General features: G+C 34.5%; 1 protein-coding gene across 3 annotated transcripts in view; it reads left to right on the forward strand.

Annotated features, from left to right (window-relative positions):
• HGF (hepatocyte growth factor) overlaps positions 1–14,789 on the forward strand; it is a 79,262-nt gene that overhangs the window by 39,378 nt on the left and 25,095 nt on the right. For all 3 annotated transcript variants that reach the window (XM_045827654.1, XM_045827652.1, XM_045827655.1), the window contains 2 exons: positions 8,467–8,641; positions 11,720–11,847. In XM_045827654.1, the coding sequence (XP_045683610.1) occupies positions 8,467–8,641; positions 11,720–11,847 (303 nt within the window). The remainder of the gene's footprint in view (positions 1–8,466; positions 8,642–11,719; positions 11,848–14,789) is intronic.

The raw sequence follows: 14,789 nt of genomic DNA on the forward strand, positions 1-14,789 counted from the left end.
ATAGGAATTGGAGGTTCACATGGAAAGCAAACGTGTAAGCAATTTGAGGTTTGCACTTTGGAGGTCTTTATACTACTTTCCCACGTCAATTTTAAAACAAGAAGCTCTTTAAATTTACATTGAGCCTGATCCTGTCTTTTGTGGCCCCAAAGAGTACAAGTCTGCTGACAGGAGAGCAGCTTTACACACTGCTCTCAGTCTCCAGGGACCATCACAAAGTAAACCCTACTTTTCAGTTGCTCTTCAATAGCTAGAAATGAGAAGTGGGTTGGATGGAAGGAATAAGCAGGTATTTGTCAAATGGCCTGTGATGCAGCTTGTTTTTCTCTATAGGCAAAATAACAGTAATAACATATCACCACTGGGCAAAATAAATTTGTGGAGTGTAGGATAAATGTAAATATAGGGATTTGTATCTACCGTGTAAATGTTACAGAGCTGTAGGTGTGCTTCTCTATAATGAGCATGTGCATTTGAATTCTCCAGTTGCCATTCACTGACCTCCATCAAGGCACTGTCGTCTCTTTTCATAGGTTGGGCTAGCCTTTCACAGGGAAAAGGGATCAGATTTATTAGTCATCTTGTTCTACCAGTCTCTTTTTTTCAGGGGGTCAGATATTTGTCCCAAGAATTAAATCACAGTTAATGTTCATTTTCTCAAAGAATCTTCTTATACTCTGAAGTTCCCCACTAGCAGTCAGATCATAGCACACCCACACCAGCGAAGGGAAATTAATGTTTCCAGAGGTACCCATTGTATTTGATTCTATTCTAACAGGACAGTAAAAATTTCAATAGCAAATGTTTTCCTTAAAACATTTTCAAACAGAAAACTGTGTCAATCATCAAAGAAAAATATTCTCTCTCTCATGGGTCACTGAGGATCATATAAATATCTTTGCATCTGCTCCAAAGGGTGGTCACTACCGACACCCTTGGCAAATGTTTTGTTTGTGAGGAACTCTCAGAACAGTTCCCGGTATTTTCAGTGTGATCTTTGTAGACATAACCTGCAAAAATATTTGCACATGCAAGGAAGTAGTGTTCTAAAAACATGTTGCTTCGGCTAGACTCGATCTGCTTCAGCTGATATTTGGGGATATTGCTGTGCTCATTTAGCACTTCACTTGGCTACCAGAGAATCTTCAAGTCTGTTCCTTAATTTAGGTACCATGTTAAAGCATAAAATCTGAAAGAATAGCTTTCCCAACAGTTAGTGGCCCTTTCAAAGTTAATTGGGATAAAACATTTGTTTTGTTTTTGTACCAAGTTTTAATATTTATATAGTAGGACAGCTCCAGAAGTCTATTTTATTACAGTTCAGGAATAATTTATTTTGTTTGAATAGTATGTATGTATGTAGGCAGCAAAGATCAAACATGTATATCACAGTTAAATGGTCTATGGACAAATCATTCATCATGGTCCTCATCAAATAATATTTATTAAGCAGCTGCATGAGTCATATAATAACTCTTATTTATTGAGGAAGACTATTTAGTTATCTTGTACTTATATATATATTTGCCTTTGTTATTTATTCTTATACATTGCTTACTACCAGAATTAGGCAGTCTTGTTTATGGGGTTACTTCTAGCAGCTGAATATCAAATGGGATAAATAGAGCATCTGGTACAAATAATGCCCCTTTTTTATTACAAACTCTTCTATTACAAAATCATAAGCATGTAATTCTTTAACATAACAATATCCCACTCAAGCACACCATATGACATTTTAGGTGAGATGTTCAAATTAAAACTATTATTACACCCATATTATTACCCTGCCAACCACACTCAAGCAGGTGGTACTTCTGCTGGACCCTGTAACTTAAAAAGGTACTTTTCAAAGTAAAATACTATCTAGAAACTGCCAGTTTGTAGTTAAAATCCAAAGTAATATTTCCACTGAATTAAAACGCAAGAATAAGTAAAACTGTTCAGTTGTTTCAAGTTATGTATTTGAAAGTACTGATTCTTATTAAAATAAAAAATAATAATATTATTTTGATTGTTTAATATTTTAATTGAGGCTTGTTTTTGGTCAGATTCCTACAACAGAGTAGATTGGAGGGTTTATAAACAACAGACATTTCTCATAGTTCTGGAGTCTGGGAAGTCCAAAATCAAGATGCTGCTGGCACATTTGGTAACTGATTCACAGATGACCATGTTCTTTATTTTTTTTCACTATTTTTATTTTATTGATTATGCTATTACATTTGTCCCATTTCTCCCCCTTCACTCCCCTCCACCCTGCACACCCTCTCCCACCCACATTCCCCTCCTTTAGTTCATGTCCATGTGTCATAAGTTCTTTAGCTTCTACATTTCCCATACTATACTTACCCTCTCCCTATTTTCTACCTACCATCTAAGCTACTTATTCTCCATACCTTTCCCCCCTCTCTCCTCCTCCCACACCCCTGTTGCTAACCCTCCATGTGAACTCCATTTCTGTGGTTCTGTTACTGTTCTAGTTGTTTGCTTAGTTTCTTTTTGTTTTTGTTTTAGGTGTGGTTGTTAATAATTGTGAGTTTGCTGTCATTTTACTATCCATGTTTTTTATCTTCTTTTTCTTAGATAAGCCCCTTTAACATTTCATAAAATAAGGGTTTGGTGATGATGGACTCCTCTAACTTGACCTTATCTGAGAAGCACTTCCATTCTAAATGAAAGCTTTGCTGGATAGAGCAATCTTGGGTGTAGGTCCTTGCCTTTCATGACTTGGAATACTTCTTTCCAGTCCCTTCTTGTCTGTAAGATCTCTTTTGAGAAATCAGCAGACAGTCTGATGGGAACTCCTTTGTAGGTTACTGTCTCCTTATCTCTTGCTGCTTCTAGAATTCTCTCCTTCATTTTAATCTTGGGTAATGTAATTATGATGTGCCTTGGTGTGTTCCTCCTTGGGCCCAACTTCTTTGGGACTCTCTGAGCTTCCTGGACTTCCTGGAAGTCTATTTTCTTTGCCAGATTGGGGAAGTTCTCCTTTCTTATTTGTTCAAATAACTTTTCCACTTGTTGCTCTTCCTCTTCTCCTTCTGGTACCCCTATAATTCAGATGTTGGAACATTTAAAGACGTCCTGGAGGTTCCTAAGCCTCTCCTCATTTTTTTGAATTCTTGTTTCTTCATTGTTTTCTGTTTGGTGGTTTCTTTCTTTCTTCTGGTCCACTCCATTGATTGAGTCCGAGTTTTCTTTCCATTTCTAGTGGTTCCCTGTGCATTTTCTTTCATTTCATTTAGCATAGCCTTCATTTTTTCATCTAATTTGTGAGCAAATTCAACCAATTCTGTGAGCATCCTGATCACCAGTACTTTGAACTGTGCATCTGATTGGTTGCTTAGTTGTATTTGCTCTGGAGCTTTGATCTGTTCTTCCATTTGGGCCTTTTTTTTTTTTTTTTTTTTTTGTCTTGTCAAGCCAGTTACCTATGAGGGGCGGAGCCTTAGGTCTTCACCAGGGTGGAGCAACCCACCTTGCTGGGTTGTGATGCTGTATGTGGGGGCTGGGTCCGAGAGGGGACAATGGCACTTGCTCCACTCTCTGTCAGATTTCAATCCCTTCCACTGCTTTCCCCAAGTGAAGTGGGTTCTTCTGGTGTTGATTACTGTGTGGGTAAGCTGTGTCTACGTTCCAGGACCCTGTGGGTCTCTCCAGTGAACTCTCCTGTGAGGCTGCGAGTGTTTCCCTGCACCTCAGCCACCACAGGTATTGTCAATGGGTGTTCAGAGGCTTTATTTCCTCGTTCTGGGACCCTGAGTTGCATGGTCTGTCTCTCTCCCCAGTTTTGCCTGGTTTATGTGCATGGGAATGTGGGACCACTGGGTCAGCCAGGCACCTTGGGCACCGTGCCCACTTCACAATTGCCGCCTCATTGGGTCTGCCCGTTGGCATCCTGTGCCTGGGGTCTGCCAGCTGCCGCCTGTGCACCCAGGGTCAGCCCCCTGCTGCCTTGCGCACCAGGTGCCACCGCTTTTTTCTGCCTTGACCTCTCTCTGGCCCAGCCACCCAACTCTGCCCCTCCTACTGGTCTGGATGAATGTGTCTATTTTAACTCCTTGGTTGTCCGACACAGTTCAGTTTTCTGTCAGCTCTGGTTGCTATTCTGTTTCTAAATTGTTGTTGTCCTTATTTTGGTTGTGTGAGGAGGCATAGTGTGTCTACCTGTGCCTCCATCTTGGCCAGAAGTCTGGATGACCATCTTGCTGTGTCCTCACACAGCAAGGTGGAAGTAGCTGGGGAACTCTGTGGTGTCTCTTATAGGGGCACTAATCCCATTCCTGAGGGTTCTGTCCTTGTAACCTAATCAGTTATCAAGTCCCACCTCCTAATCCCATCATATTAGAGATTAGGATTTTAACATATAAATTTGGGGGAGACACAAATATTTAATCTATAGCAAGACCTACAGAAAAGGTATATTTATTGTGTTCCATATTCTATTAATGCACATAATTCTTCGTATTTTGGATTTGTAATTTCAAAAGGTTTTAGTTTCTATGTCCAAAATAGAATTTGTTAATAGTCCAAGTTATTTAAACCAAATCCAAGATTTTGATTTTTATTTAACCATTTTAACTTACGTTGTCTTTTAGTAAGTGTTTAGTGAGTCCTTGAGATAAGATTTTTTTCAAAAGTTTTAAAATATACTGATCAAACTTTAGGAAAAACGTCTTCTATGTAATTGTTTAAATAATGATTCTATGATTGCTATTTTTAAATGTGAAATATTCCTTAATAAATCTCATTGGGGACCTCTGCAGTTGAAGTGCAAAGTTAAAATTAACATATAGGTCTCTGAACTTGACATTGAAATTTTAGTGGATCAATCAGCAGTGAAATATTTTCCTCATTATTCTTATATAAGTAGCATTATCTTTGACTTTGGGTTTTGTGACACAGATATTTCTTCTCATAAATTTATTTTCTAAAATTGGAAAACTTTGCCCTCAAATTAGAAAAATATTTATCTTCTACTTGCTTTTACATTTTAGCATTCCTCTTAATATTCTCTGATGATTGTGTGATTACTCTTTGAATTTCCTTGGTATTAATTTCCTAATGAACTACGGTGATATTTGTTTGTTAATTATCTCCATTTCATAAAGATCAATGTAAGTAAAATTGTTTTTGTGTTTAAAACTCTATGTGTTGTTTCAAATTTTAATGATTATGGGTCATTTCTATCATATAATAATATCACTATAAAAGATGCTAATAAAAAATTACTTGGAGAATGCAGCTGCTCTCTAGAAATGACACCTTATATTTAATCTTGTATTAATGTCATAGGCATAACATTTTGCTCTCCCACTCTCACACAGGTAGGGATAGTTTTAACATGAGAAGCTACCTTCACGCAGTAGAGGAAACAGCCCTCTGAACCTGCTTCCACATTTAGAAATTCTATCAAGTAACAGCCAAATCCCTTATCATCTCTGAATATCATATTCCTTTTTGTTTCATTGTTTAGGTTGGTATCTAGCAAATCATACCGTTGTCCAAGGAGAGGAAGAGCCCATTAATCTCTGATGGGCTCAGCCTCATTCTTGGTTCCTTGTGCAATGTGTGGGGCCCACATCTAGCTAAAGGTGGTCTTATTGACAAGACTGAGCTTCTTGGTTACATGTTCACAGTGTCAGAGAAATAATTGCACCTGGGAAATAAGCCCCCCAAACTAGCTTTTAAAACTTCTTGCTCCCCAAAGTTATTTATAAACTGTTTTCTAAAAATTTCTGCACAGTATTTTTTTCCTAAAACTAAAAATGCTCCAAACAGGCTCCTAATGACAGGTGGGTCTCCATTAAGCCCAAGGTTTTGTGTCATGTTATATATATGTGTGAGGGTAGTTTTCTTTTTTTAACTAAACAAAAGTTAGTGATGACTTCCTTTAAACTGTTCATGTGAAAATAAAGAGCTATAGTTTCAGCCTTGAAAAAAATGGGTCAGTAATACAAATAAAACAACATGCACACAAATAAGTAGGAAAGTAAGAGAGCCCAGTACCCAAGACAGGCAATAGGTCTGTGAAAAGGTTAAAGGAAGTGTGTTCACCTTGACTGCGCTAACTCTGACCTTTCTTCCATTGTCAGGATTCTGAGTCCTGACCAAGGTCATGAGTCTACTGCCTAAGGAGCTTGTGTCCAAGAAGTGAAGGAATCAACATGTTTCTCCTTAAAATATTAAGCTAATGAATTGGTGGATTCCTGGGGATCTTTGTTTTTGTCTTTTACCTCATAGTTCTAGAACTAGATATGAAATATGTCAGCATAAGCTTGAGCTTTTATCTGTTTTAGAGTTATCACTTTTAAAGATATCTACTCACTGTCTCCTCGAATAACTTAACAGGAAACTCAAATCACCAGAAATGTAGTAGCTTTGTGATATTTGTTTTAATGAAATATATACACTTCTTCAGGACCTATGAGATACATCTTATTTTTTATTTCTTGAAAGAAATTTAGTAGGTAATATTAAATTGACAAAGGACTTGGTTAATTAGAACCAACTTCCTCTATACAAGTCATTTCTCCAAGTCCAATAATTTTTGTTATCCAATCAATATGTATTTTATATATCTCTATATCTATCTATCTATCTATCTGTCTATCATCTATCTATGTATCTATCTATTCAACTCTCAAAGACTACTTCATGGGTCAGTCATCTCCATCTGAATTATTTGAATTTCCTTTTAATTTAGGATAATTCTGAGCCACATTATTTTTTTAAGGTAGGCACATACAAAAAAAAGGCAATTTGTAGAACTTTGTGTGTACAACATATTCCAGTGGTTGGAATTGTCATTAATTAATCCTCTTCTTTTTTTCACAAACCTCCTAGAAGAACTCCAAACTTAGGCTCTATGTAATTTTGATGGAATTTAATGAAATAAAGCATTCGGCAACATAAGGTAGTAATTATTTATGAGAAAGTTATAAACTTTGAAAAATTAAAGGCCATTTTAAAAGAATTTTACATCATTAAATAAGGACATTTTTATAGACATCTCTAGCCTCTGAAGTCATGTCTAATTTTGACCTCTCCTTTGGAAAAATGATACATCTAATTCCAGATTGGATGAATCAAAGACATTTATTCAAATCTTAAACTGTCTTGGAGGATGTCAACTTGAGTTTTATCCACAGATATCTTGAATAAACATTGAAATTGTAAAGGTAACTGAAGAGTTTACAGTGACTTCACTCTTATGAACCATAAACATTTTCATGTATGTTTTGAGAAGTCATATGAATTTTAGTTGTTCTAGGATGTCTTGAGTTTTATTCTGGTTAAGTGAGTAACATTAAAGACAAAAAGAAAGTCCAACTTGTGGTAAAAATTTAATTATCTTTTTTTACTTTGTAACTGAGATTTTCATGATCTGTACAAAGTATGGTAAGAATTGCAGCTGGACTAAGAAAAGAGCAAGAAATAAAATCACCTAGGAACAAGAAATTTGCTTTTATAATGCCAATAAGTTGATTAAAAAGAAAAAAAAAGCATGTAGGCTTAGAATATATTTATAATATTGGAGAAAAACCATGGTTAGTATCATTATAAACTTTGTATGTATTTAAGCAAGGTAATTTTAGTAATAATTTTATACTTATTTTAGAAATGTGATATATTTAGCTTATATAAGTTATAGTGAGTTAAGTTATAAAGCCCATATAAGTTACATATGAAAGTAAAGGATTTTAAAGAGCGTTTCAAGAACAACCTAATTTGGTGTTTGAAAGGAAAATTGGAAGGGAGATAATAATAATGATAAATTTTTTATAACTCTGTTCTCTATACCAACATTAATTTTCCTTTTCTTAATTTTTCAATAGCCAAACAGAGCAGAGTGCTTTTTAATTTTCCTACATGGTTACTATATTACTCATGGATGTTTTTCAATTTCCAAATTAAGAAAAAGGGAAAAGGGTTGTCAAAGAACATGCATAAAGGACACATGGACAAAGCCAAAGTTGGTAGGATCGAAGGTGGGAGGTGAAGATGGCTGGGGTGAGGGAATGGTGGGGAGAAAAATGGAGACAACTGTATTTGAACAACAATTAGAAAATAAAAAGAAGAAAAAGAAGTTACTTAAACAAACATGTATGTGATACTTAAGTGTTAATAGAAAGATTTTACAACTAATATTAATAAATGAGTAGACAGGTACTGGGAATTTAAGTACTATTAGTTGATACTTTTTTTAATTGGTCTAGATAAAGCCAAGCTCAAATATTCTATTTTATAAGAGGAAAAATTTCACAGTCGATTCCACCTTCTCAACTCATTGTTTTAAGTTGAGTGTGGTAGTAATAATGAAAAGTTGAATTTTTTTTTCCACTCAATTACTATAAAAACTTATGTGACGAAAAACCCTGATGATACAAATGCAGATGAACACCCAGGAGAAAATGACTGGTTGAAAGATTTTATGTAGTTTATATTTCTTTTTACCAATAGCTCACAGTACTATGAATGACACAGATGTCCATATGGAAACAACTGAATGCATTCAAGGTCAAGGAGAAGGTTATCGGGGCACCGTCAATGCCATTTGGAATGGAATTCCATGTCAGCGATGGGATTCCCAGTATCCTCACCAGCATGATATAACTCCTGAGAATTTCAAGTGCAAGTGAGTAAATTAGGCAAATATTATAAATTTCCAGTAAGCCCTGGGGAAATGAGGCAAGGTGGTTACTTTTTACTAATTTCTGTATTTGTGATCCTTAAACTTCAGTGTGCCTAGGGATTATCAGGAGTTAAAAGGCAGATTAATCCACTCAGAGATTTTGATATTTGGACATCAGATACACATTTTAACAAGCATCTAGGTGATTCGAAATCAGATGATTGATGTACCGTGCTTTGGGCAGCACATATACGGGTTTCTGATCACAGCTTTGCTCTTGCAGGTCTATTTAAGAAACCTTTTCAAAATTTCATATTAAGTTTAGGGGTGATTACGTATTTTTTCTCCTGCAAGAAGAGGAAAACCTTGATTTCAGCTGACATGGTAAACATGCATTTTCAGCCTTGAAACAAAGTTACTTTTAATATTTAAATGAATATTTTTCTAGTGTTACTAAAGTTTCTTTAAAAAATGAGGTGGTAAAACAATTGTTTCAGTGAATCAAGCCAAAGAAACTTCCATTGAATATCAGTTATGTAGTTGTATGTGCCTTCTCCGTGCCTGCTTTTTTTCACCACTTGACTTTTGTTGGACAGACACAGCCACAATGCCATGTGTTTTTAAATTGTCTACCTTGTTATGGGAAACATAAAATGATTGCTTTTAAAATTTATAACACACGTGTCATTCATAGTGGTTTTGCTGAAATAGCACCTATAAATAACATATATTGGCTTTATGTAATTGGATTTTAATAACAGAGCTTAACATTTCAAGATGTAGAATTATGAGCACTAGTTGGCCCATCCACTGGAGAGGGGAGATATTTTATGAGTTTTTTTTAAGTTAATTTAATGTATTTACTTAGATAGTAAATATTCATCTGTTATGAGTTTTTCATTATTTTACAAAAACAAATTTATAGTTGTCATTCTGGGTTTATTTCCCACCATTTTCTTCGCAGCAGTACGCTATTCCTGAACTGTGTGTTTCACACCTTAGGAATAAACGTGAAGTAGGAAAAGCAAAGAAAATGAAGGTTGGTTAAGAGAGACAAAGAAGAAAGTGGCAGTGCCATTCCCACTTTGTTAACTTCTAGTGACCAGAAATGCTCAAGTACGAGGTCTTGTATTGTGTGAATACCCAATCAGCTTCAACTGTAAGAAAAGGAGAATAATTATAAAAGTGTAATTAAACATTTCATAAAAATTATCAAAAGTTTAGTTATTTGTTACCAGAATTTAAGCCATCCTTCCTTAATTTAGTTGTTTGGTCAAGGTAACCAAACTTACAAACCAAAAAGGCGAAAGTCAGTTGTATTATAAAATGGATAAAATTTGAGTCAACATTTTTCCCAGGATATTGATGCATTTAATATTTGTGATCTAATAGAGAATAGTGTGCTAATCAGTTTTCTCTGTATTAGACACTTTGCCTCAATACTAAGACTCCTTACAAATGACAGTTTTTAAAACTATAACAACTATAGTGCCTGTGATGAATCTACATAAATTATACAATGATACATTTCTTTTAGCAATTGTAAACAGTTCTTTCATCAAGTGAAGGGAAGATTTTAGGAAGAATACTTGGGCATACCTTGACTCTCAGTTTTGCTTAATCTAGATTAATGAGGTGCTTCTAGATGGCTTTTGAAAGTGGACCTAACCCAAGACTTTTGTTAGTCTTAGATCTCTGTTTAATTATCTTGCCTTAGATTAACAATTCAAAATAATTTAACTAAGCTATTCTTCATCTAAAATTACAAACTTGTGTAAACTTATGTAAATTTACATGCACATATTTTTTACTGACGTAAATTTTTGAAACATAGGTTTAAAGTGGCTTGAAAGAAATAAAAGATTTTCTTTATCTTTCCAGTTAATTCTATCATTTTATGAGAAGGCTGATAGTTTGAATATGGGTTATAACTTTGAAAACTTGATACATTGTGGCCTTAATTATTGTCAGTCACTGTTCTTACAGCCTTAAATAACAAAGTTTTTGTCAGGACCCATTTTTAACTAGATAAACTGTCACTTTTTGATTGTATAACAAAACCCAAACTACTTCTTTTAAAAACTTCTCAGTTTCTAATGGTCGATTTGGGTGTTAATAAAATTATAGTATTTTTAATAGGATATGAGTAATGTAAATAATATTATTTCTAATAGATTGAATATTAATTTTTGTGAAATTATTAGCCATGGATCTAAGAAAAGAAAGTACAAACTTGCTTCAAATTAGAGAGCATTTTCTAGCAAAGAAAATAATCAATATTTTATTTAAAATTAACCTTATATTAAGGTTCACATTAAAATCCTTTTACATATTGGGAATATTTGTGTAGACTTTTTCCTTATTGAGAACCCTTAATACTTAATAAATCACTGGTAAAATAAAGGATGTATATATGCTACACTGACAGCTCTATAGTTAGGTTTCTGTTATGCCTTCATTTTATGAAAAATATTTATAAAGATTTTGGTAACTTTTCTAAATCAAGAAATAACTACTTTGAGGTTAAAATAAATACATAGGTATGGCAAATTAAATAAATTGAGGGAATAGAATTCAAAGAAGATATAGCTACATGATTTTTGTGAGAAATGTTTGAATAGATGAAACTTTGATTTTAAATGAGAGTAGTTAATGACTATTAATGACAGCCTTTCTTCTGCAGAATGATGCATGTTGTTTATACATTATATATGAGCTATAAAAACATAATAAATAACAGGTCAGTTTTTAAAACTTGAAACCGTTGAGAGTCCAATTCTAGAGAATAAGTGTGAGGAATGAAGTGGTACTAGTTTTCTCTTTGGTGAAGGAATAATGTTTTTCTGGAACTCCAGGCCTATGAAAGAAAAAGAATACCAACATCTGACAACATTTATTTCAGTAATGGAGGCAGTGTTAGTTGTGTATACTGAGTTCTGAATTCTTAAAATTATCCTGAAACTAAAACTTAGAACTATACTTATAGACAGGCACACCTTCTGGGGTTCTAGAGACGTAATAGAGCTGATCCCATCCGGGTAAGAATTGGGCAATTGATATTAACATGCTTCTTCTCAATAGGGACCTAAGAGAAAATTATTGCCGGAATCCAGATGGGGCTGAGTCACCCTGGTGTTTTACCACTGATCCAAACATCCGAGTTGGCTACTGCTCCCAGATTCCAAAATGCGACGTGTCGAGTGGACAAGGTAATAGTTGACATTTTGCAATGTGGGCATGATTAAATTTGGGGGAAATGGCTAAAGGGAGTTCACATTTTACAGCAGAAGAACTACTTCTCATTGTAGTGCTGTCGCTGAAGAGCAAACAAGTTGACAAATCTGAAGTTGGGTTTTGTTTCATATTTGTTTGCATGTTTACCAGTGCCAGATGCATGTCTAGGCACTGGAGATACGCCATGAAACAAAACAAAATTCTCTGATGCCATGGAACTAATTTCTAGTAATCAGAAAAGAAGAAGAAGAAAGAAGAGGTGGGGAATAGTAAATTAATAAATGCTAGAGAGGAAAGTGTCCCAGTTAGAAGAGAGGGGTTTTGCTACTTTATGTTTTGTTTTGAAAGATAGTACATATTAAGGAAACATTCAAAGAGTCCCTGAAAGAAGTGAGGGAGCAGCATGTGCCATATCCATTTATTTATAAAGAGCATTCTAGGTAGAGAAAATCTGTAGTTGGAAATGGCATGAGGTGGAAGAGAACTTGAAAACTTTAAAGGAAAGAAATAGCACACCATTTTGGCTGTTACAGAATGAGCAAGATAGTAGCAGGAGATGAGGCTACAGGGCAATTGAGCTAAATTGCATAGGCCTTGTAGGAATTGGAAGGATTTACATTTACATTCTGTAGGAGGTTGGGGGGGGGAAGAAACTTTGTTGTAGGTTTCTGAGAAGAGAAATTAAATGACCTGGCTGACTTAAATCTTAAGTGGACGAATTTGGCTGCTTTATGGAAAATAGCCAGAACTTCTGACAAGAGACAAAACAAGGGGATCAATTGAGGGAGTTTTCCAGTAACTTAGGCACAAGATGAGAGCGATGTGGACCTGGGTGTTAGCAGTGGAGATGTGATGTAGTGGTGGGGTTTCGGATAGATTGCCATTGTACTTGGAAACACAGATGCCATCGAAGACAACTGTTTCAGGGACCAGTAGTAGGGAAAAGATAGATTGAAATAGGTTTAAAAAAGAAATAATTTGTCAACGATTAATAATAATGCAGGGCTCTGGGCATTTATTAGTATACAGTAAATTGGGTTATAATTTTCAAATAACAATATTTTTTCACATAAATTTAATTATGATGGTCATGGTCAGTCCTAAGTCATCCTAAAAAGTCCAAGTCAAATTTAAAGCTTCACTTCATAGATTTAATGCCCTGTCCATACTCATCTATTTTTTATTCCTTTCTCAGTGACATTTTAATAAGCAGCTCTGAAAAGAGTTCTAGAAAAAGAAGGATGAGTCCCTTTTCAGTCAATTTCTTTGTTCTTTGCCAGATTTTAAAGATAATTTGGAAAGGCAGTTAAAACAAATGATTAAGGAAGTTTTTTTTACCAACTGGATGTTTTGTTCCCATCTTGTTCATTTAAGCTGTTACTGATAATTTGTGATAATAGAGGCAAATAAGAACAATTGCTTTATAAGATTCTGGTGTATATTCAGATACTTTTATGTACAGTACATATATATTACTTACTAAAGGATCAGGTCATATAAAATGAGTGATTTGGATTTTAGAAGTTAAGTACATGTTATTGCTTAACTGTTAAGTGCACACAATAATAAACAAAGAAATTAGTTTTATGGAATTAAATAACTTGCTTAAATACTTAAATTAGCACAGCTAAGACTGAATATAACTCCCCTTAAGATGATCTTTCTATTACTCCATGTTTCCTGTCTTTTATTAATACTTTAACAGTATATTGCATTAATTTTCTTTAATAATGTACCTGAGACATCCCAGCAAAGTGCAGGCTCTATGGCACAATTTAAAAATGCAGGAATCTTACTTAAGAGGCACAGTTAGCCAATTCAACATACAGCTGTGATATTTTTAACACGCTATTTCGTGATATTGCCAAGCTAATGGTGTGCGTTGTTATATAGGAGATACATATGCATGCACATGGAAGAACACACACACAAACAAAAGGATGTTGCTCATACCCTCTTCGTGTAAGAGAAAATATAAATTACACATACCAATTGATGAATTACAAACTTTTTCTCAAATCCTGCAAAATCTCAGTTAGCATATGTACAAATACTCTTCTAATTGATTATTAAATAACTTTAAAAATAAAAACTGAGGTTGCAGAATTTCTTTTAAAATGCTGATAAAACATCATTAGATTATATGAGATACACTTAATACAGTAAACAGAACAAATTCACAGCTGTAAATATTTACATCAATATCGTGAATAATAAAGGAAAGTCAGTGAAATTTTCAGCTCAAAGAATTAGGGAGAGCCCTGGCTGGCTCAGTGGATTGAGGGCCGGACTTTGAAGCACAGTGTTGCCAGTTTGATTCCCAGTCTGGGCACATGAGTGTGTTGCGATGTATGTGAGAGACAACTGATATCACCTCTCTGAAAATAAATAAATAAATAAAATCTTAAAAAACAAGAATAGGGGAGAAACCAAAACCATTCTAAAAAAAGACAAAAAGGGCAGATAAAGCAAAAAAGAACTAATGAATAAATGATGGTTCTTTGAAAAAATTAATAAAATTAATAAAATAAATACTACCAACTAACTGGCTCAAGAAAGAAACAAATATATAAAATATATGTATTTTTTAATTATAAAATATATTTCAAATGTGTACCATATTTTTATATATTATATAATTTTAAAATGCAGTTATCAAGGCAGATAACCATTGACACAGGAAAATTAGAAAACATAAGAGATTACTTAATACAAACTCATATAAAAAAAACTTTGAAAATATATGATCTCACCTTTAACAGGAACCTAAACAACAAAACAAAGAAACAAGCAAAATATAACTAAAGACACTGAAATGGAGAACAGGCTGACAGTGACCAGAGGGGAGAGAGGAGGGAATTTCAGGAGGAAAAAGAAAGGGTTTGCAGGAGCAAGTATAAAGGACACATGGACAAAA

The sequence above is a fragment of the Phyllostomus hastatus genome, unplaced genomic scaffold (genome assembly GCF_019186645.2).
Source record: "Phyllostomus hastatus isolate PE091 unplaced genomic scaffold, TTU_PhHast_1.1 phas_scaffold_78, whole genome shotgun sequence".
In the NCBI taxonomy this organism is placed as follows: domain Eukaryota; kingdom Metazoa; phylum Chordata; class Mammalia; order Chiroptera; family Phyllostomidae; genus Phyllostomus; species Phyllostomus hastatus.